Here is a 24,765-nt window from a genome sequence, read left to right as displayed (position 1 = left end):
GCAGACAGCACATAGATGAGTGTCTGGGTGGTTTTTTTGACTTCCTAAATCCCCCCTTGAAAATCCTTTATGCTCTAATGCTTTTCAAAAAGCAGCAGGAACACCCCTGGAGAAACTCTGCTGTACACGCAAGAGCAACACAATTAATAACCAAATGACCTGCAATATGCAAAATAAGGAAACATCTGTTTTATTTACTTTTCCCAATTAGCAGACACTGAGCTCGTTGCCTTGCTGGCTTTCCTCATCAACTGCCACCTGTTTCAGTCTGGTGGACATCAGCTCAAGAGGACAATTACATTTAATGCCAGGAAAACAAAAGTAGCCATGTCGCATAATGATAGGTTAACCTGAGATTAAAATTCATAGTAAACCAGGCATTTGTGACTCTTCTCTGGTAACACTGGTACAGTTGTGCCTTGGTAACAGTGTAAGCACCAACTCCCTTGTGTATTTAGGATGCAATTCCTCATGGCTGAAGAAACTGGATGTGATGTTCTGCAAAGAGTTGTGCCAACTGCACAATGATCTGCAATGCATCCGGTCTAGAGGAAAGACTAATTGCACTGAAGTCACAGGTTTTATTGTACACAGCATTGTAATTCAATAAGCTATCTAGTAACAAGGAGTGTACTCAATTATGTGCTTTCATAAATTACTACATGCCATCTGTGTAAAAAGTATAAAATGGAATTCTAGTATTTAAAACTACCTGCACAATGTTGCAGTAAGACAAATGCAGGGACCAAAGTTTAACACTAAATCAATATTTTCTCTCCATACATGGTTTTTAAAAGGTTCTTACAATTCATACATGTACAGTGAAATACAGTGATGTGCTTCAAGCCGTCGTTCAGAAAAACATAGTATTTGCTTGAAGTATTATTCAGAGCTAGATCACCTGGATAAAGCAATACCATATATAAAATGCAGGCATTTGGGCTTTCTTCTTCTTTTAATAGATCTACACATTACTCAAAATAAGGTGGTACAATTCTTGACCTCTTCAAGCTGAGGGTAGAGGAAGAGAATAATATATTTTAACAATTTATATAATTCTGTAGCACTTTAGGCTACAGGCTGAGGAATAATAATATTTTATTTGTTTATTTCACTTAAAGCATATTTAAACTATGCAGCAAGGAAGGGGTCAGGAAGACATGAGTCCATAGCTTCAAGACAACTGATTAAACTGAGTGCCTTCCCCCTAAAAACAATGTCTTACACACATCCTCCAAAAACACTCTTTAAGTGTAGCAAACTAGCACAGCGGGGAGGAAGATTTAACACAGTTCTCTCTCTCATGCGCTAGTTCAATGCATGTTGTTAGGGTTTATTCATGTGGAAGAGCATTCAAAAACAAGAGCCCAACCCCACCTGTAATCTGAAACGAAACAGTCCAAAATTCTACTACTTCATTCTGAGTAACATGTAGATGAGGGATATATGTACTAAAAACTGTCCCTGGAGCCTCTGCCTTGCAGAGTTCTATTTTAGACCAGCTCACAGTTTCCAGTTTGATTCCAAAGGGACTCCATATTGTGTACCCGTGTTTATTTGCAACTATTAAAAAAACCAACGGTCTTGCAGTCTGCTAGGAAAGTTTATTCCACTGCTGTGCTGGAACGGGCACAGCAGCCTGGATTTCTTAGGCAATGCATCATTGTTCTGAAAGAGGTTTTCTTTTCCTGTTTAGCTGGCAGCTCCTCAGTACTTTTCCTAGAGATCTCTTCCGGTTCAGTTTGAAACTGTTCTATCTGAATTTCAAGGTGCTTCTGGATGGCCAAGCCAAGGACCTCGGGGTCTACAGCCGCACCGTAAACTTCCCATGTCATGCCTTCATCGTCCCACCTCACCTCCCGCACTGGAGACTTCTCACCCTCTGCCTCGGGCTCCAGATTGACCTCTGGGAACACGTGAGGGTGGCCTTCTGCTGCGACCGAGGGGCTCGTTGCTGCAGATTTACATTCCTTCGTTGGGATGGTTTGTACCTCTGCATCTCTGCACTCGAGAAGGGGCTGCAATCCCCGGGTGAGGTCATTCATGGAGGTCATCGTCCCTGTGTCCTTGGTCTTCAGGACAGTGTTGACGCCGTCCTGGTGGCTATTCAACACCACGTACGTTGTCTTCATTTCCTCTTGGGCCCTGCTCGGTTGCACGCAAGGCTGCATGTGCATCATGTGCTCCCCACGCACACTGCAGCAGCGCAGGATGCGCTTTGCATCCAGGCCCGACTCACTCACGGACGACACGAGCTTTGGAAGTGTTGCCGTTTCGGTAGCGGGCAAGGACTGGCAGTACCCGGGGGTCACTTGTCCTTTCCCCGATTCACTAACTGAGCAGACCAACCTTGGAATGAACTGAACGGAAGGGATGGGCAAGGAATGGCAATAGGCCGGTACGGTGCCCTCCATCTTCATCGAAGACTCCGGCCTCATGCCGTAAGGAAGAGCAGTACTATTATGGATGGCCACCATGCCAGGTTGGTACATGCCAGCTGCATAGTTGCTATACACAATTCCACCCTGGGCGTACATAGCCCTGTTTGAGAAGTGGTCTCCAGGCATATGCGGCCCGAGAACATTTGAGTGATACGCTCCAGGGTCCGCAAAAACATTCACGTTTTGCGATACAGCACCATTGTCAAAGACACTAGTGGGCACATCTTGGTCTCTAGGCAAACTTGGGGCCCGACTCATGTGACTTTGGAAACTGGGGGCATTTTCACACGTGTCCGATCCATATCTCGGTCTTGGGAATGCGACGCTGCCGGCTGCAGCCCCGTAACTGCTGCTGGAGCGCATAGCAGAGTATGTGGCACTTGTCTCCATGTGGGGAGTGGAGCTCTGCTGTTTACAGCTGCACGTTAGGTCAGAAAGGCTTCTCTGGACAGCAGCTCCCAGTGCTTCCATCGTGCTCACCTGCTGCAGATTTGCATCACAGGTTGCGGACACATCCTCATCGGTACTGCTCTTGGTGTGTGTCCTAGGGCCAACCCCTCCCACAGAAACTGGGGGTTGCTCCACACCCAGGAAGTGGTTTGTGCTTTTGGTGGTGCTCTGAACGCTGTCGCTTGGAGACAGGCTGCTCACAGTTCGGAGAGTGGATGCAATTTCCGAGCGGGTTGAAGACCATGCAGAGCTAGGTGTGCTTCCCAGGTCGTTCTCCCTCGCCTGGGCTTGGCAAGCAGAGCTGCTGAGGCTCTTTCGCAGCTCCTGCCTGCTGTTGTGTCCCTCCTCAGAACCCACTCGCCCAACGCCGGCCAGATTTGTGGAGCTCTTTGAGAGAGGGTGATAGTTCAGGTTCAGAGTGCTGTGGCAAACAGAGTTCAAGGTTTCCTGGTGGCTGTTTGTTTCCATGGCACAGGAGAGTTCTAGGGCAAGAAAGGGGGAAAAAGAGACAATTAAAAGCAGTTCACGTGTGTGGTGATCACACAGGGTCCCCAGACGTTTGACGTATTGATCCCTGTGCCACCACTGTGATTGATTCCCCGCTGCCACCAACCCATTTCTCTCGGGTACACACAGAGTCCAGACAGCTGTTAACATTAAACTAAATAAACAAGTTTATTTTATAAGCCTTAACAAGTTTATGGTTTCAGATAATTTTTCTTGTCAGTTTCTTAATCTTAGTTTCTTTACCGGCCTATACCTTCCTAATACCTTCTAACTGATTATCCCAGCTGTCTATCCGACTCCTCTTAACAGATTCTCTCACTCTCTCACATCAACCTATCCCAACCCACAGAAGTATCCTTGCTTCTTCTCTAACACCCGAATGACTTCTCAACAACTCTAACTCTAACTCCTCCCCTTGGGTTCCCACTTGCCAATCACTTCATACTCATTTAACCCTTTCCTTATGACCTAGCATGATGTCACCTAGGAGGGCAAACTCCACGTGTTAAAACAGCTTTGCGCAGGTTCTAAAATAAAGTCACACCCAAGGCCGTGCATATACTCACATCCCCCGTTCAAATAGTCCTGGGAACTGTAGTTTATTGAGGATGCTATGAGAGGGACAAACCACTGTTCCTAGGATTTTGTGGGAGGTGTGGAAAATGTATAGTGTATATGCAACCATATATGTATAGTGTATATGCAACCATATGTATAGTGTATATGCAACCATACTACAGTTCACATATGTCGTAATCCCTGCTACTTATTTGGCATTTTAACAAGTCAAAAGCTTCTATTTTGCAAGAGACTTTTCTTTTTAGATGCCAGGAAAAACCCACCTGTTTTTTCAGGTTTTTAATTATCTTTCAGTGTTTAGCTGTTTTTAATTTTGTTGTTTGTTTTCAGCTGCTTTTTTGACAGTTACAAATTAGTTTGAAAGCCACCCCAACAGCTTTCTAAGTCAAAAGGTAGGATCTAATCCCTTAAATTTATTAAGGTGGAACTTTCCTGCCATGGAGGCAACATGATAGGAGAATATTCACTTAGGAGTAAGATTAAACAGTGTGTGTGTGTGTGTGTGTGTGTGTGTGTGTGTGTGTGTAGACTACATTTAGTTCCAGGGCTGACAGATTCACAACCAATCGCAGTGTTATGAAACAAGTTTCCAAGCAAAAAAAATAATATTAACATTGAATTCACTCTTAATATGGTACTTATGTTTGGAAATCTGCAACAAATCTGTATTTGGGCACAGCAAACAGGAAACATGCAATTTGAAGTGGACATGTTATGACTTATGAGTACCAAAACATTAGACAAGCAGAAGAAGGATTAGGATAGAAATGGAATTAACATCCACTATTTTTGGCTTAGCTTCAGAAGCGGATCTGAAATGCGTTTGCTAATTGCACTGAACTGCTTTGCTTGAAACCAACAAATGCATGTGTGCGTGTGTGTCTCCTCTATGAGTTATGATTAAAGCAGTGACCTATTTAATGTACTAGTAAATATAGAATCTGAATTATTATTAGATTTTCTGTTTTGATTGCTGATGTTGATCTGGTGGCAAATTACTGAAATCCCTGGACAATCTTGTAAAAAAAAAAAATGTTACGGTATTTTTTTTAAAGGAACTCTGAATAACCTGCAGGGTCTGAATAGCAATTTGGAAAATGGAAAGTAGGTAGATGAAATACATAAGGATTTAATTAAATTATGGGGAATTGGGAGGAGATTTTTTAGAGCGTGTGTTGCTGTCGACAAAGAGCTTAGGAAAGCCTAGCAATGCACCAGTGCTAATCTTTTATTCAAGAGTAAGCACTGGCAAAGTTCGTCTTTAAAGAATTAAACTAAAAGTTGTATTTGACTGACGCTTCAGATAAAGAGCCAAGTTTTCCATCTTGACAAAAAAGATTAAACACACTGGAACAAAAATGATATCCAAACAGCAGAAACCAACAAAAACACCTTTTTATTTTTAAGAAATAAATTTGCCGTATACTTTATAAAGTGTATAGCAGGGATTGGTCTGGCTTCCAGGTGTTCAACTCCAACTCCAGTATCAACTTCATTCCAGCATGGCCAATAGAGTGGGATAGGGAGAACTGTAGACCAGCAACACCTGACAGGCCACCATCTATTCTTCGCCCCTGTTGTGTAAAGGCTTAGGAAATTTCATAGATAGGCCAAAGTGTTGGGTGGTGATGCCAGAAGGGGTAATAGACACCCATCTTCTCCTTGCCTTCTCTTCCTCCCAACCTGCCTTCCTTGCTTCAGCTTCTCCTCTACTCAGCATGCCCCTCCATGCTAAATAATAATAATAATAATAAGAATAAGAAGAAGAAGAAGAAGAAGAAGAAGAAGAAGAAGAAGAAGAAGAAGAAGAAGAAGAAGAAGAAGAAGAAGAAGCAGCAGCAGCAGCAGCAGCAGCAGCAGCTGCCAGTCTGGCTGGGTTGCCCCAGCCACTCTGTGCGGCTTCCAACACATCCAAAAACACAATAAAACACCAAACATTCAAAACTTCCCATACAGGGCTGCCTTCAGATGCCTTCTAAAAGTTGTATAGTTATTTATCTCCTTGACATCTGGTGGGAGAGCATTCCACAGGGAGGGCGCCGCTGCCGAGAAGGCCCTTGTTATGTACTGAAGTTCCCACCCTGGGCCAGCAGGGGGATACTGTAGATAGTTTTCACTCAGGTCCACATATGCAAATAAGGCCCTCTTCCCTGGTTCCCTATCCCAGTGTTTCCCAACCGGTGTTCCGCGGCACACTAGTGTGCCGTGAGACATCGGCTGGTGTGCCGTGGGAGGGAGGCGGGCGAGTCGGGCAGTGAGAGGCGGCGGCGGCGAGGATCCGCGTCGAGCCGGGGGCGGCTCCGCGGTGGTGGTGCCGAGCGGCGGGGCAGCGCGTGCAAAAGGAAGGAGCGCGAGACAGCGGAGGAGGAGGAGGCCGGCATGTCCGGGCAGCAGCAGCAACAACAGCAGCAGCAACTCCCGCCGCCGCCCCCTCCTCCGCCCGCTATCGCCGCCACCACCACAACAGCCGCCGCCGCCTCAGCTGCCCTCGCTCTGCTGCCTCCTCCCACCCCCAAAGCTTGGAGGTTCCCCGGCAAGGGGGAGGGGAAAAACTTTCACTTTTGTGCGTCCTTCCCGGCGTGACGCTGCGCGCTGACGTCACGGGGCGGGGCTTTAATGGTGGTGTGCCGCGAGATTTTTTTTCAGTAAACAGGTGTGCCGTTGCCCAAAAAAGTTTGGGAAACACTGCCCTATCCTATTCACTAGGACAGTTCATCCATCCTGATGCATTTCACACCCAGCTTAGAAGCTGGCTTTGGTAGAGAAGGCTTTGGGCTTGCCCACATCTGAGCGTTTTTCAGCTGTTAATCCACTTTCCCTGCATTCAAACAAGACCTGAAAACGCCACACCTGTACATATTTGAATTCATATGTGATTTTTTTAAAAATTAACAACCTGTTTTATTTTTGAAACAGAGTGTATGTACAACAATAAATACAAACAACCCATAAAGCATTTGAGAGAGGCACATAAACAACAACAACAACAACAACAACAACAACAACAACAACAACAACAACAACAACAACACATGGCTAATCTTTTGAGGTTCAGCCTGTAAGAACAGCAGATTGATCAAACTGCAAAGTCTTTGCTTTTTGAATACGTGCAAAGTCAGGCCAACAGGCTACAGACGATGGAGAGCTGGTTGCACAAAGGGAGAGTTGCTTTGTTCTCTACGTTCCTTAGTCTTACCTCCCAAGCAGATAGACTGGCCTTTGCGCAGAATCTCCATGGCCATCCCTATAGGATAGTGCTTCCCTCTGTATATTGCATGGCACCGCAGAAGTAAAATAGGCAAGAGGTCAGATGCTGGTACAGATATTTAGGACAGAGCTTGGCAGGTCTGACTCGTCCCAAGTTCAAGTAACTTATTGCAAGTGTTGTTGCTTTATTCTGGAAAGGTAGGAGGGTTTACTATTCCCACCCCACAAATGGCTTCTCTGAAGTTATTTTTCTCTAAGCATGAGTTTCTTTTAGTCTTGGGAGCCCCACTGGCAGGGACTGGCAGGAGGACACTGACAAGTGTGCCATGGGGGGAAAGGGGGCCAGAGTCTGACTCACTAGAGGGGGGCAATGGTTTGTGGGGATTCTATACCAGCCAAGAGGCAAGAATCAGAAGCATGGGACATGTCAGGGCTGGAGGAAGAAGAGACAGGCACACAAGTGAAGGGCTGGGTGCTTCCTCACCCTCTCCTGCACCACTGCCTCCCAGAGCCAGGAGAGAACTGAAGGGGGAAGAGCAGAGGCAGCTTCCATATAGGCTTAGTTTCCAGCTACATGCGTGCAGCCCATTGGAGGAAGGTATATAAACCAGAGGAGGGGGAGTGGTCCCCAGTTGCTGCAACTGCTCCATAGAGCATGGACCTGGGAATAGCTGCCTAGCCATTAGGCTACATACCCTCCAACATTCCTCGGATGAGAATGTCTTTTGGCGCCACACTCATGTGAGAGCACAGCACCACTGCAAGCGCTGGCTCATCCTCCTCTCCAAGCTTGGTGGCGGCAGCGCCGGAGGGGGGAACTGGGACATTACGGGATCAAATCAGAAGCTGGGATGGCATCTGTAATTCCAGGATGTCCCAGGAAAATCGGGATTGAGATTGGGATTGGTGTGTGTAGATATCCAAAGCTGCAGAAGTGACTGCAAGTCTTATCTTTGACAATAAATCGTTAACTACCTGCTATGTGCATTGCTTTTGCTGAGAAGCACCCCTGACACCACAAGCAGAAACACTTGAGCTCTGAAATCTGGTTTCCCATCAAACTCTATGCCAAAGCTTCTAGGCTCCATCCAACAAAATGATCCCATTAGCTTGAGTTCTCCTGTGGGGTTTTGGAGTGAGCATCACCTAGCCACCCCATGCAACTGGTAGAAGATTGTGGCTTTAAATGCTGGGAAGCCCTCCAAATTTCAACCAATTGGAAATAAAATTTCCCCATTCCATATGAACCGAAAAAGTGTGGGAAACTCAGGTAAACAAAATGGTGGGCAAAGTCAAGAAACCAATACAGTGGTACCTTGGGTTACATACGCTTCAGGTTACATACGCTTCAGGTTACAGACTCCGCTAACCCAGAAATAGTCCTTCAGGTTAAGAACTTTGCTTCAGGATGAGAACAGAAATTGTGCTCCGGCAGCACGGCGGCAGCAGGAGGCCCCATTAGCTAAAGTGATGCTTTAGGTTAAGAACAGTTTCAGGTTAAGAACGGACCTCCGGAACGAATTAAGTACTTTAAAGCCCTAAACGGCCTCGGTCCAGTATATCTGAAGGAGCGTCTCCACCTCCATCGTTGTACCCGGACACTGAGGTCCAGCACCGAGGGCCTTCTGGCGGTTCCCTCACTGCGAGAAGCCAAGTTACAGTGAACCAGGCAGAGGGCCTTCTCGGTAGTGGCGCCCTCCCTGTGGAACGCCCTCCCACCAGATGTCAAAGAGAACAACAACTACCAGACTTTTAGAAGACATCTGAAGGCAGACCTGTTTAGGGAAGCTTTTAATGTTTGATGTATTACAGTATTTTAATATTTTTTTGGAAGCCGCCCAGAGTGGCTGGGTAAGCCCAGCCAGATGGGCGGGGTATAAATAAATTATTATTATTATTATTATTATTATTATTATTATTATTATTATTATTATTATTTAACCCGAGGTACCACTGTAGTACCATTTTCAGCATCCACAGAGGATTCACAGGAACCTATTTGCCTGCCACATCTAAGGAGACCACTGAGACCTCCTTCCAGAAACCATTACTGACTTTATAACAGCAGCGTCCATGAGACAGAAGCCTGTGCAGAAATAATAGAGGGCAAGGAGCTCTACTTTTAACACCAAGGCAACCACATGCCTCGTTTTACACCAAGAAGGGCAGTGTGATTTTAATTTACTTATAAGATTGACTCTGGTAGAAGGCTGCTGTATCTAGGTTCTTATCTGTTCGTAAGCTCATTACAGACACCCTGATTACAACCAGCAACTTCTGGGAAGCATTGCTTGTGAAGAAAGAAGTGTGCAAAAGAACCCACAATTTGTGAACTCCACCGAGATCTCTCAAATATGCAAAGCATCAGTTTCACTACTACTTAAATTATACATGGGGGAGCAAGCCATCTCTTCCAACACAAGTATCGGGGGGACAATTATTTCTTGTGCTCTGGACCTAATAATAAGAAAAGTCTGCTCAACATGTATGGAGTTCTAAAAACTTTCTAGAAACTACAAAGGGGGTGGGGAGGGAGAGAAGAGCCATGAAGTCCATTGGGTGGTGATTCCGTTCAGTTTCTGTAGGTCGTAAATTGTACATGCAGGGAATAGGGGGTAAGTCACACCCCACTGCTGTCAAAAGCCAATTACCTACCAGACTCGGCCTTGTAATTTAATAGCTTCGTCAGACTTCTATGCAGCATATTTACAGTCTGGACAAACTACTGAGAAGGGATAAACCATCAACAATATCATTTCAATCCCTCAATTTAAAAATTATGAAACATGCCTCCTTCCCCACAAAAATCTGAATAATAAAACAGGAATTTAGTCTATTTTAAAATTGATCAGTACTTCACTACAGGTAACTTGCACCCTGTGGGCATTTAACTTGCGCACATTCAGCTATTTGCACTTGGAAAAAGAAATTGGAAAGGGGGGAAGGTACCTGGAGGAAGAAACTTTGGAAATCCTAAATAATAATAATAATAATAATAATAATAATAATAATAATAATTTATTTATTTATACCCCGCCCATCTCGGTGAGTTTCCCCAGCCACTCTGGGCGGCTCCCAATCGAGTGTTAAAAACAATACAGCATTAAATATTAAAAACTTCCCTAAACAGGGCTGCCTTCAGATTAAAAATAGAATAGCTGTTTATTTCCTTGACATCTGATGGGAGGGCGTTCCACAAGGCGGGCTCCACTACTGAGAAGGCCCTCTGTCTGGTTCCCTGTAACCTCACTTCTCGCAATGAGGGAACTGCCAGAAGGCCCTTGGCGCTGGGTCTCAGTGTCCGGGCTGCCATTGAACCCAATACACTTTGACTGTACACAATTTTGGCTCCAGGTGCCATCTCTGGAAGATAACCCCAGTATAAGTTGAGAGCCACCTGTGCATGACTTTTAAGGCTCCTTAATCTCTACCAGCATGAGTTTGACCAAACTGTGGGAGGCAGTGGAAGACAGAAGTGCCTGGCGTGCTCTGGTCCATGGGGTTACAAAGAGTCGGACACCAGTGGCGTAGCGTGGGGGGTGCAGGGGGGGGCGGCCGCACCGGGCGCAACATCTGGGGGTTAGGGTTTAGGGGCGCAAATCCACGGGTTAGGGAGCGCAAATCCATGGGTTAGGGGGCGCAAATTACTTGCCTTGCCCCGGGTGCTGACAACCCACGCTACGCCACTGTCGGACACGACTAAACGACTAAACAACAACAACAAAAATCTAATTGTGATTCGGTTTACTTAATAACAACAAGGAAATAAGATTTCCCACCCATCCACCCCAAGGTTTAATTCATGTTTGCAAAGCATTCTCAATATCTTTCTTGGAATGTTATGTATATACAGCACATTAAGACAAGGCTGGAGGTTGGGGAGGGGTAATCTCTGACTTAAATCAAAGATAAATTCCCCTCCTGCTCCTGCCACAAACTAATACAATAATTTCATCCTTCCATGTTCATAATGAGATTTGGGTGACACGACAGGCACAAAAAACTATTTGAGTTTTTGTTTCATCAGCCATTGCCAGCTGCATATCAGCATATGGGAATCAGCCATCTTTTCTCCTTCCCTGCTCCTGATGTGTCAGGTGGGGTGGCTAATCCTGAGGATTTCGTACACGTAACCGAAAGGATTACTCAAGTGTTTTGTTTTTCTGACAGGTAATATAGTTTCTCTAGTTTAAAAACAAAAAACAAAAAAGACCTGCAATTTTGTCTCCAAATGCAGCTGCCTTTAAAATGTCCTTCCTTCCAGATGGTAAATTGCTACTAATCAAATCACTGCGCTAGGTTTTATTTAATGCTCAGACTGACCTTCCTCTTACTTCTAGCTGCACTTGAAATAATCTTGTTCGAGCAAATAAACCAAAGGCAATGTGTGTTTAAATGTAGGTCAGCAAGAATATTTGCCCGTATCCTATTTCAGAGCTTGCAGGCTTGTTTTTTTTAAAACAGAAGAACAAGCTTTAAACTAGAGGTTCCCAAATTGTGGTCCACAAGCTCCATTCAGGTGGGCTGCTGAAAGGCTGGAGAGTAGCTGAGAACATTTGCACTTGGTTAATTTTTCCCCATTGACAGATATTGAAGCCGTTTGGGGCAGGGCTGGGTTATCGGACAGATGATCAAGGGCTCAGACTTGGTCCCGTAATTTTCATAACACAGCACACTGATTCTTCCCCCACCCCCCAAAAAACCAGTTAAAGGTGACTGATGAACCTGACCTGACTTTCACCTCAAAAAAACCAGCCACATCCATCACACTAGACAGGTATAAAGACTATAATTCAGAACTTTCCAAACGGTGTGTCGTGACATGTTAGTTTCGGCTGCAATGTGTAGGTGTGTCGCACAAACGCTCCCTGTGCTCCCCCCAAGGCTGGAAAAGCAGCAGGCAGCCCCCCCCTGGTTTGCTAGTAAAACTGAATTACTGTGTCGCGAAATGATGCATGTCTAAAAAGTGTGTCCTCAACATGAAGTTTGAAAAGCTCTGCTATAATTGTTAAAATATGGGTTATGTGTTCGATTTCTAAAACAAAACTGTTAACCAAGACCTCTAGTAATTACTCCATGAAAAAAGGGAAGATAGGCTTTGGCCTAAAGTTTTTGTCACACCTGGGCATCTCTGTTTGATTTAACCAATTTGATTTAACACATGCTTTCTTCTTGTCCCTGCATATCATACTGTGTAAGAGACTGTAAACTGGGTATAACATGCATATAAGAGTTTCCTTCGGTAGAGCATGAGATTTAATCTCAGGGTTGTGGGTTCGAGCCCCATGTTGGACAAAAGATTGCCTGCATTCTCTCCCAACGCTATAATTCTGTAAACATAATGTGACTGTTTTATATCACACCACATGCAGCTGTTCAAATACATGAATTAGCTAATCTTGTCATATTATGCAAAGCGAGAAGGACATTTTGGAAAAAGTTGATTATGCAATGAGGGTCATTGTAAATAAACATAACAAAACACGAAAAGGTTTCAGCCATTATGGTTTAAACTAGAATTCCAACAGTTTCCCAAATCATGGGCATGACTAATGGAGATTCCACTCCTTTTAAATATATGTCGTATTACTTAAATCCTCTGAAGAGCTCTTTATTTTATTTTATAATTTTATTTATTATTTACTGAATTTACGGTATATACCACTCTATACCCAGAGGTCTCAGGGCAGTTCACAGAACAAAATCAAAATATAAAGCCACAATATATATGATCAAAATAAACAACAACAACCCAATAACACTCCCCCACCAAAACAAACCCCAAAATCAACCATATTTTATTTTATTTTATTTATTGAATTTATATACCGCTCTTTCTGCTCACAAGCTGAGGAATGGAGATTCAGAATGAGAATGCAGGCCATTTTTTTCTAGCCTAAACAAGCATTCTTGTTGGAATACAGGATGAACAGCCAGGGGTGGAGGGCGCAAAGTCCCATGTACAAACACAAATCTACCATGCTTGGCAAATTCTACTTTTAAGGAGTTATTGGTGCATGTTAGAGGATACACGTATCTACACTTTGTTGACTGGGAAGGCTGTGGGAAAGTTGTTAATTAAAGAACAGACAGCGAGCAGACGCTTAGAAATATCAAGCTTCAGTTTTCATTTATCAGAAACTTTGGGGATTCAGAATGACCTAATAAAAATACCGTATTCACTCAAGTCTAATGTGCCATCAAATTTAATGTGCACCTCAATTTTCAGAACCTTGAAACCAAAGGAAGTATTTGCTGGCGGATGTAAATGTGCCATTGAATCTAATGCGGTAAATGGCTCCTCAATCTGTGATAGCCCTCTTTTATGTTCCGACACTTTGTTGCATAAATTTAGCACCTGTACTAAAAAAGGAAAAGGAAAAAGCTGTTTACTTGTGGTAAGATTCTGCAATATTATGAGTATTATGAGTTAATTATTGGTTTATTTTTTACGAAAGGCAAAATGTCTTGTTTTGATTTTATGTAACCCACTCTGGGAGCCTTTTTGGATGAAGAGTGAGGTACAAATACTATAAATGAATAAAATAAGACTAAAGCTACCCTAGTAATTACTAGGCCAATAAGTTTTCTTGGAGGTTCTTTCAAAACTTTACCTGGGCTTCTCGATGAATAATCTGGAAGTTTGCATCAAGTTTAATATACTGTAATTTCAGAAGAACAGATAAGTTTAAGATGTGGGGAAAGGTTGACTGACCTTATATTCTCAGTTGCCATATGATTAAATATTCTGAGAGCAAAGGGAGCTTTTTATACAGCACTTGCTGAGCTTGAGGCAACTTCTGATAGGATTAATCTTCACAGATTATGCTGAAAGCTTTGGAACACAAATATTGACAGGTGGTTATTTATTCTTTTGGAAGCCTTGAGAGTGAGAAAGAAACAAAAGTTAACTGACTTAATCCCCTCTTCAAGGTGTTGATGCCAGGGTTTTGCTTATTTTTAGATCTATATCTAAAGGGTGCTTCTCCTTTTTTTTAAACAGTGCAATCCTATACAAGGCTGCGTCCAATTGCCATTTACTCTGGTTGCAATGCGCTCCCACCGCTGGTTTTTGCATCTGTGTACACAAATTACCCAGAATGCAGAGTTTGCCTGTGGTTTCTCATGAAATACTGCCGTTTGATGCATTTTCCCTAAGTTGGCTTTGATCCAACTTGAGAACTTCAGCAGAAAACTAACTAGGCAATTCACACTAGGGAGGTAGTGTGAGATCAGGGCTGCATGGGCTCCATCTCACCAGATTGGCCGCTACCAATTCATGTTTCTTTCAAGAAGGGTCATAACTGCAGATGACTGGTACTAAATGGTTGCGATTAAAGGGGGGGGAGGGGCTTCATGCTGAAGCACGTGCAGTGCTTGCATAGGGTCGCGTGTATGCTCTAATTGTGTGTGAGCCTAGTGTCTCCAACGTGGCATCCACAGGCACCATAGCACTCTCTCACACACACCTTGGTGCCCACCAAGGCCCCTGCCCAATATTTTTTATTTTTCATGGGGGATTTTTTGACGGGGGGGGGATGTCATTGTTGGGTGTTGCCTGGTGTTTTTTTTTAATGTTTCATTTGTTCTGAGATACGTGTGTTTTGCTTGGTTTCTCTTTTTATGACTGAGCATCACCAGCTTTTCTTCTGTGAAATGGGTATATTCCGGTGTCCACATCAGTTTCTTAGATTTGTGTATGTGTCCCCTGGGCCCCAAAGAGTTAGGAACCCTGGGGTAAGCAGTATAAACATACAACCAGGATACTCATGCAATAATCATTGCCTGTGGAGCATACTGTGCTTTGGACAGCCTAACTCAACTTCAATGACAATTGTAAAAGTCAACCCAAGCTAGGGGACAAGCTGCTTCTCTGGATGATGCTCCATCCAACTGTGGTCTTACATTTACCTCCAAGTCAAACAAATTTGGGCATATTGCTCCCCTTAGCCCTGATGTTTTCAAATCCCCACCCCACCCTTGTCACCCCATTGTGAAATATAAGACGGCAGATATTTCAGTGCCCCTCCCTTCTGCTTATGCTACTCTGTAAAACACATTGTAGACTGCTGATGCTATAGGAAGTAAAGAATTGGTGGTGCCAGGTGAGGGAGAAGTCTGCTAACAAGAAGCCCTTGGAATGGGGTATAAAGGTAACGGTAAAGGGACCCCTGACCATTAGGTCCAGTCGTGACCGACTCTGGGGTTGCGTGCTCATCTCGCTCTATAGGCCAAGGGAGCCGGCATTTGTCCGCAGACAGCTTCCGGGTCATGTGGCCAGCATGACTAAGCCGCTTCTGGCGAACCAGAGCAGCGCACGGAAACGCCGTTTACCTTCCCGCCGGAGCGGTACCTATTTATCTATTTGCACTCTGACATGCTTTTGAACTGCTAGGTTGGCATGCGCAGGGACCGAGCAACGGGAGCTCACCCTGTCACGGGGATTCGAACCGCCGGCCTTCTGATCGGCAAGTCCTAGGCTCTGTGGTTTAACCCACAGCGCCACCCTGCTCCTTGCCACTGCACAAGAAAGAGATGAAGTTTAAGGGCTATAACTGACTGCTGATGCTGCCTCAATGGAAAGGGAAAAGCCAGCTGGCAGAACTAACTTCTAGTGTCAGAGCAAAACAAAAAACAAAACACTGCCAACTTTCACTAGCCCTGTAAGAACGGGACCACAGGCATGGGATCTTAAGAGATATTTCAAGCAGCCTATACCTCCAGAAAGTCAGTTGCACTGATATAGAATGTTAAGCGTCATGACCTAACAGCAATAATGAAAAAGACTCTGCTATCCATTGTTTGTAATAATCAGGGAGGTAGAAGCGAAGCTGTGGCTCCTGGCTTGCTGTAGACAGCTAAGAATTAAATCAAAGTGCCAGCTATGCAGGGAGAACTGAGTTAGCATTGGTTGGAGAGAAGTGGTGGCTGTGATAGTGAGAAATGTCATTTCCTCCACATCTATTCACCTGGCACCACTACTGCTTGTGAACATTAAAATTGTCGATTGAAAAAGAGTAGAGGTAGGAAGGGAAACTGCAGATAAAGAAGAGCTTCGGTGTTGCTTAGCATTGAGATCAATAAAGTCTGAATGTGCACGCACTTGGGTTGTTGTTTCAAAAAAGAGAGACCTGCTAGCGTGCCGTTGAAGAGGAACACCTGCAGCCACATGAAAGACCTCTTCATCAAACTGTAATCTTTTTGTGAAGTTGTCTAGTTAATCCCTTGTGCAATTAGAAAAGTGGAACAGGAACAGACTGAGTGTAAATTAAATTGACACCAGCTGCTGTCCAAGGAATATGAAGTGGTGTTCCATAGCTACAATGAAAAGGGGCTGTGACTACAACTGTACAAAAGGTCTCTTAAATTGGATTAACAACTGTGCCAGTACTGGTGAAGTAGCATTAAGTTATATGATATATCTGGTTTTTTACTACTTGTGTTAAATCTATACTTTTGTACGACAAGGCTAAAGCTGCAATGTAAAGCCTGGCCAGAGAGCAAGGAGGGCACCACTGCGTCCATAGCCCTGCCAATCATGCTGGTTGGGGTGGAGGGTGCCGGTGGGTGGGGTGGAGCATGGAGTTGGTGCAATGACCAGACCCAGATCAGGCCCAATGACATCTCACAATGCCAGTGGGGCCAGCTCTGGATCCAGCGCACTCTGGGCTGCTGCAACCCCCTCCTGCACCTGTTTGGGGGTTTTCTGTGGGCTGCTGCCAGTAGGGATCCCACTGGAAACTCCAGGCCAGCAGAGTGACACCGGCATCACTTTGCAGGTGGAAACTCTGAGGACACCTCTGCCCAATCCACACACACACACACACACACACACACACACACACACACACACCACACACACACACACCACACACACACACACACACACACCCCAACCTGCACAAAGGGGTTTTGGCATGCACTGCCCAGCCATTTTGCTGTGCTAACATGAATTGGCAAGAATAGGTACCATCTATTAAGGAGGAGGGAACTGACAGAGACTTAATGGGAAGGCTAATAAATCTACACTGGAGACTTAAAACTGGTTTATCATTAACCCTTCTTCAAATGAACCTCTGGAAATTGTACTTCTTTTTTTTATTTATACAACAAGTTTTTTATTTATACAACAAGAAAAAAAAACAAAAACAAACCCCATATACCAAATACCAAATTACACAAATTACAAAAGTAACCATAGACACATAATTTTCTTAGCAAACAATAAAACATCTATTGGTCTTAACAACTGGGTCTTTGGAAATTGTACTTCTAAGGGATATCTGTCAGAATCCAACAACAATTCTTAGGATTCTTTGAGGGGAGGGGGCAGCATGTGTTCAACTTATATAAAACCAATCCAATTTTATTGTGTAGCCTTTGTTCTCAAAATAATAAGTGAGACAGGACCTCCAACTGGAGAACTGGTTCAACCTCAGCCTTCTTTCAAATTTCAGTGGCACCCTGTGTGAGGATAAAATTTGGTGCCCTCCCCGCCTATTGCCTTATGCTCTGCACATGCACAACATCCTGGTTGAGGTGCCGCCTTCAGCTCAGTGCCCAGTGTGTGGGAACGGGTCATGCTGTTCTATATCTGCCCCTGCTTCCTGACTTTTCCAAACTCTTCCCCATTTTCCCATCATTTATACCAAATAAATGAAGTTTAGCAGATGCCCTTGTCTGAAATGCATGTGATAACTGAGTTTAAGCTCTGTGGATCACTGGTTTCAATATCCACGTGGCATGCCGGTGTCGGCATTGGTTAAGGAAGCTGGTTTAGAGCAAAGGTGGGCAACCTTTTTCAGCCTGTGGGCTGCATTTCCTCGTGGGCATCTTTTCTGGGCACCACATGCCAATGGTGGGCGTGGCAGCCAGAGGCAAATGTGGATGGAACAGTGGAGGCGACTGTTACTTTTACTTCCATAACAGGCCACTAACCAGCTATGCAGGCACCAGTGGTTTCTACACACATAAACTCTCCATCCTCCACTTGGCCAAAAGCACTTGAGGAGCGTGTGGGCAGGGCTTGTGAAAGTTGAATTATGAAACCTGATTAAGTATTCAAGTACAAGTCTCTTATACTTGAATGCAGATGATATTGTCCAGTGCTTAGAGTGAAAAGGAGGAATGGTGAGAGTAACCCAGTGGGGAACCCCCAAGGGACGGAGGCTCAGAGCTTGGGGATTGGTGGTGAGAGGTCAGAGGGAGAAGAGAGAGAAGACTGGGAGGAGGAGGTATCAGAAGTTGAAGGGGTAAAATGGCTTAGTGAGCTGGGAGAGTCTGTGGCAGAGAGAAGTCCAGAATCAGGGGCAGAAGCTGAAGCAGGAGAGTGGAATGAGGGAGGCCAAGATGCAGACATGAGTCAGGCTGGTGAAGAGTCACAGGTGTTCCTTTTTGGACAAGGTGAACTAGAACTATAACATTCTCCTGTTTAAAACTAACTTTTCAAGCACTGGTACTGTCAGATGAAGTGTGAATCTTTAGCAAAAGGGGTTTGACACTTGATCTTCACATGCAGCAGAATCACGTGGTACACGTTTGAATGGACTGTGCTATTCAAAGTGCAGGTAGCAATTGCATATTTGAGTGCTTGCCCACAAAAAACGAACCACCAACGTCCAACATCCTGAACATAGAAAACTAGCATATCATGCAGCCTTTAGGCTGGCCTTCTCCCCGATGCCCTAGCTTTCTATATACAGAGATATTCCCACCACAATAGTATAGTCTAGGTGGGTGGAAACTATATGATCTGGGACTCAGCTTGTCAAAAAACAACGTTTTGAATGTGTTATAAAGATGCAATAGCAGATGGTGCCAGAGAGCAAAAAAAAAATAAAAAAAAATTGATGTGATTTTTAGATAGCCTTTTTTTCTTCTGTTATAACAATTAAATTTCTGATTTATTTACAGTGTCGTCCCCCCATCCCTGATCCTGCTGCATGCACAGATCAGCTTTGAGCTGGTATCCAAATGCACCAATTCTACTCAAACAATAGCTGTGCCCATATTAATTTCCACTAGTCCAGCCACAGCAGTTGATGGGACCAATGTCAGTATGGAAAACCCCACACAATGTGCAAACATTACTTCACTGTATTTCTGGATTAGCACTAATTCACTGAACCAGTGAAGTTAGAAACTCTTGTATGGGCATGGCTACAGTATGAAATTAGTAAGTTAAATGCTGTACTTATTAAACTTGGCAGATAGGTCATTTAGGGATTTGTAGTATGTTGTGTGGCATATATCTTGCCACACACCTGATCCCTGCAGTCCACATAGTTTAGAAACAATGTCCACACAGGTGACTGCAGGACCCTTGTAGGCTCTACAGCCTAGCTTCATAGTGTTAGCATTGGGAAATCTTTTAAATTCCTTCTCCTGCACTGCTAGGATGGAGGTGCACTAAAGCACTGCATTGATAAATTATCGCTTAGCCTTACTTTTAGACTTGGTGCAGGCGTGCACTTGAGTACCATATGCGTGATGACTGGAAGTTGGATGTGTGTGCTGACTACACTACCAAGTGTTATCTGAGACAATACGAGGGCTCAGTCTGCCGTGTTAGTGGCCTATTGACAGATCCAAGCCAATGAGTGTAGCTGTCAAGAGTTGAGTGTGTATGTACTACCCCTTACTAGGGTGAGTCCAATACATTTTGGCACCTGAGGCAAACCACAAAATGGTGCTTTCCCCCTGCCAAGGAAGGAGTAAGTGAACAAGGGGAAGAATAAAGATCTACATTGGGAACAAGAGGGTGAGTGAAGAAACAAGGGGAAGGGGAATCACGTCAACCTTACCCAATGGTTGAAGTGGGATCAAAGGCCACTGTGGTAGGAAAGGGGCCTGTTCTGAATCATGCCAGGCAGATGCAGAGCCTAGAAGACCCCCAAAGGGCAGCCTTCCACCATTTCTTCTCTAGGGGTGGGAGACCAGCAGAGCCTCCTATTTGCCAAGAAACTGCTAGAGAGGTGGGGTGGGGGGAGGGGGCTGCCAAAGATGTGGCAGATCCAACCTCCAAGGAGCACACCAAAGCTATTGCAGCGGCGGCAGCGGCAGCAGGCAATTCATTTATTGGAGAATGGATCTGCTGGCCCTCTGGATCCTGGGCCTGAGGGGGTTCCCTTGACTCATGCGTGAGCCGGCCCTGTCTCTTAACCACCATTATGGAGAAGATGGAGATATACCATTGTTAAAATTAAAAGCAAGCCTCTTGTTTAAATTGACATTAGGTACAGCATCTTAAAAAGAAGAGACATCACCTTGCCGACAAATGTCCGTATAGTTAAAGCTATGGTTTTCCCAGTAGTGATGTATGGAAGTGAGAGCTGGACCATAAAGAAGGCTGATCGCCAAAGAATTGATGCTTTTGAATTATGGTGCTGGAGGAAACACTTGAGAGTCCCATGGACTACAAGAAGATCAAACCTATCCATTCTGAAGAAAATCAGCCCTGAGTGCTCACTGGAAGGACAGATCCTGAAGCTGAGGCTCCAATACTTTGACCACCTCATGAGAAGAGAAGACTCCCTGGAAAAGACCCTGATGTTGGGAAAGATGGAGGGGCACAAGGAGAAGGGGACGACAGGATGAGATGGTTGGACAGTGTTCTCGAAGCTACCAGCATGAGTTTGACCAAACTGCGGGAGGCAGTGGAAGACAGGAGTGCCTGGCGTGCTCTGGTCCATGGGGTCACGAAGAGTTGGACATTACTAAACAACAACAACATCTTGTTGTTGTCTGTCTGTCTGTCTGTCTGTCTGTCTGTCTGTCTATCTATCTATCATCTATTTTATATTAGCCAGAATGATATTCCAGCAAAGTTATAATGGAAGCATTGGAAAATAAAAAAGTTACTCTGCTGTCAGATTAATCTAGAAACCACATAACCACCACAATCCTCACTAAGATGCCCAAATGCAAAAGAGAAAGCCTCCTGTACCTTTAATAGTTTAGAGAAGAGAAATGTTGGTAGCACAGCTCTTCTCACCTCTGAGCATTAAGCTGAATCTGCTGGAATTCTGCTATTAAAGGTGGCATGGAGAGTCCTGTCTTTCTTTGCATCTGGCCTCTCTAATCCCCAGTGGAATACTAATTGCCAACATCTTCTTAAAAATAATATCTATTCCCTGGAAATAAGAAAAATGTGTAGAATATATGTATTAAAAGTAGCATTTTTAAAAAGTATGAAAAAATTATAATTGTGGTGGGGGAAGCATGATATTGCTTCAATCTTATTACAGGATTTTGAATACTGGCAACTAATGTTGCAGTTCTGGATGCAATAATTTATAAGTACGTTCCATCAGTGCAAGCTGAGTAAATATGCATATAATTTTGTTGTAATGGTAGCCTTCTTTCCACTTTTATGTATGGCTTTCACTTCCAAGATGCCTCCTTAACTATCTGTTAGTTTGGGCGTCTTTATTATGGACTCAGTTATATAGCTGCAAATGTAACGTTTTAAGTGTGTTTTAAATGCATTACACAAATGTGACACTAGATGGAGCTGATAAGCTAATGGCAAATTCCATATATACTTTACATTTCTTTTACAAAAGGCATTTTCACAGCATTTTTTAAAAAATCTGTGTAGATTCAGCCTATTAGGCACAAAACAGCTGTAAGATTTGACCTAAAAATTCATTGGTTACTAATACAGGTATCTTTTGGAAAGTTGTCCTGTATGTTTTCCTAACGCATAAGCCTGTTGCATTCAGCAACGACTCTTTCCTATAATTTAAAATTTCAAAGGTGCAATTTTCCTAAAGAAAACGTGTTTGACTTTTCTCGTGCAGTTATCTAGTTCAGTGCTCACAACACAAACTGCAAAAATTTGTAGTTTTGCACCTTTTGGAGCAACGAGTGTGTGTGCATGCAGTGTATTCAAGAGCAAGCTGCATGTAAGGTTGCCAACATTTTTAACAGCTCTGTGCTTGCAGCCAGATTAAGCAGATATGCTCTCTCCCACCATATGTTTTCTGTGCTGGGAAAGCTCTGCTTGCTAAATCTCTGCAAACCACACTGCCTTTAAAAGCAGAGGAGCCAATGCTGGGACCCAGAGGGTTCTCCTCCCGCTCCCAGATAACCAGTTCACACCCCCAACCCCCATTGTTGGACCCATGGGATTTCACACATATTCACGCATCATGCATGCTGCTCTTTCTGAGCCCTCCCAATACTGTATTGTTTTTTTCCTGGTTCCAGCAATTAAGCCAAAGCTAGTTAAAGAAACACACAGGGCAGTAACTGAACACACACCTCCTGCCAGTGCACAATCAATACATTTCCCCATCTATAGTATCTGCCGTCATAGTCTACATTTCCCCACCAGCAAAAGAACTCTGTCTCATTTAAAGTCAACAATACAAAGATCTCAGAGATCCATCTCCAGATTGCCGTTTTTAAAAAAGCACCAAAACTTTAGTGAATTCCATCTAAGGAAGAAACAACGTGGAAGTGTCAATTTTTATTCCAGAAGGGGGCGTCACAAAATGTAGAGCACTAATATTTGCACAGTGCATAGGTGCCAAGTCCCTGAGGCCCTGGGTGCCTGAGCACCCACAAATTTCCCCATGAAGGAACCGGGCACCCACAAATTCTGGTGCCAGGGCCATGCACGCTGCACAGCACCCATGGCCCTGGGCACCCCCGATCATGGGGCCACATTGGCACTCCTGGCACAGTGTATCTCTTGATTATAATTCTAGGGTGATTCAAAGGTTATTGGCTGCAACCTTGTAGCAAAAAGGGGAGTGCTTGTTCCCTCCCATTTCACACAGACCACACTCAACAGCAATAATTCAACCTCCTATGCCCTTTTAAAATGTGGTTTTTTTGTGGGGGGAGCCTAGTGGGTTGTTATTTTTATTTTTATCATGTATTTTGTGGTTTTATATCTTGATCTTATTCGGTGAACCACCCTGAGACCCCCAGGTATAGGGTGGTATATAAAGTCAATCAATCAATAATAATAAACAAACAGAACAGGTAGAGCATATAACCTCCAGCGCCCCAGATGAGCATCCCTAACACATTAAAGAATGGAAACAAAATCACTACACAACACAAGCACAGCAGAGACTTGACTCCGGCCACATGGCCCAGCTCCAGAGGGGTGTTAACTCAGTCCCAAAACCTGTGTTTAATTCTGGAACCCTCAAAAGCAGACGAGGGTGCCCCTGAGCATGTGCAAAGTACACCCCCCGCGCGCGCGCGCGCCACAGTGGCCTAAACTGGGACGAAGATGAGGCCAAGTTGAAACGCACAAATCCAACTTTGGAAATCCTCCACGGGACGAAAGGGATAGTTAAGCAAAAGCTGGCACCCATCTGGCAAGGGGGGTCGAGAAAAGCCACTTGTGAATCCGCGTTGAATCCGGCGAGTTTCCTTACTGGCGTCTTAAGGGGCTCTTTTTTCCCGCCACCGCTGGGAAAAGGAAGCCCATCATATGGCTAACGCAGTCACTGCTAGGTTTCCCTGGGAAAACCTCGACAGCCCCTTTTCACGCGCACGCTTTGTGATTCGTAAAAAAGAAGAAGAGAGGTTTCTCCGACGAGGTTTCTCCCTCTTTGATAGAGGGCAGAGGGAAACAAGCGCCGGCCTCCGCAGCCCTTACCTTTCCCTCCAAGTCACGGAGGTTTCACATCCAGGCCGCAGACGCCTCCAGCTCTTGGGGGATTCCCACGAAGGATGAGGATGCTCGATAGGCGAAGAGAGAGGACCGGAATGGCGCGCGATCTCTTGCTCGAAGTCTCCCTTTGGGAACGGCCACCAGGGGATGAGGCTGAGGGAAGGCGGCAAAACAGCCCTCGAAGCGAGAAGGAAAGAGGGCGCGCGGGAAGGGGGGGGGGATAAAATAATAATAATAAATAGCCCGAGGTGTTGTGTGTGTGTTTCCCCCCTCTTCACATCTCCAGGTGAGCCTCTTTGGGAGTGCCTGCCACCCCAAAGGCTGTGAGCAAACAAAATGGAGACTGGCAGCCGAGGGACTAGAGATAATCCGGTTGCCTCATCTGATTACTGGGCCTGTGCAAGCTGAGGGGAGGAGAGAGGGAGGAAGGCAGGGAGGAAGAAAAGGGTCAGGGAAAGGATAAAGGGGCACATATTTGTATGTATATATACATATATATAAAAGAAGAAAGGGGGGGTGTTTGTGTGTACGGAGGAAGCGGCACAGACAGGGCCGGCTCTACCGTTAAGCAGAGGGAGCTGGCCGCCTCAGGGAGCTGATTTGGGGCCTCACCCAAGGGCAAGGAGCTGCTTCGTTCTTTTATTTATTATCGCCTTTTACTGCCACCGAAGGGGAAGGCGGCTTGTGGGGTTTTGGGCCTCGGGTGCCCAAATAACTGCGATGGCACAGTCACAGGAGGCAGGGGTGCATTTGCTGCTTCGCCTCGTGCAGGAAAAATGTTTGATGCCGGCTCTAGGGATAATGAGAAGTGTTCCTTGAGAGACAGCCTTGTCCTTCATATTCTCAGGAGGTCGCTGTGTTTTGCAGGAGAGCTCTTCCTTCACGTCCATAAAATATCGGAAGCCCGCTCCGTGGCAGGGCTTTCAGTCCAGGCGCCCATGCTCA

The 24,765-nt window shown here is 44.8% G+C and overlaps 1 protein-coding gene across 2 annotated transcripts; it reads right to left on the bottom strand.

Annotated features, from left to right (window-relative positions):
- Positions 1-196: 196 nt before the first annotated feature.
- On the bottom strand, positions 197-24,131 carry GPRIN2 (G protein regulated inducer of neurite outgrowth 2). 2 transcript variants are annotated; one of them, XM_081190919.1, is made up of 3 exons: positions 23,806-24,131; positions 13,900-14,066; positions 197-3,373 (listed from the first exon to the last, which is right to left on the bottom strand). In XM_081190919.1, exon 3 carries the CDS (start codon positions 3,357-3,359, stop codon positions 1,605-1,607), a length of 1,755 nt encoding a protein of 584 aa, XP_081047045.1. In that variant the 5' UTR covers positions 3,360-3,373; positions 13,900-14,066; positions 23,806-24,131; the 3' UTR covers positions 197-1,604. The 2 variants fall into 2 exon arrangements, with proteins under 2 accessions (XP_081047045.1, XP_081047044.1); XM_081190918.1 differs by lacking the exon at positions 13,900-14,066.
- Positions 24,132-24,765: the final 634 nt, after the last annotated feature.

Source organism: Podarcis bocagei (genome assembly GCF_964188305.1).
Source record: "Podarcis bocagei genome assembly, chromosome: 4".
NCBI lineage: Eukaryota > Metazoa > Chordata > Lepidosauria > Squamata > Lacertidae > Podarcis > Podarcis bocagei.
This window is presented reverse-complemented; position numbering and strand designations above follow the sequence as displayed.

What these genes read in the sequence shown, in the direction of transcription:
- GPRIN2 (XM_081190919.1), bottom strand. Translation starts at nt 3,359, where the DNA reads ATGGAAACAAACAGCCACCAGGAAACCTTGAACTCTGTTTGCCACAGC.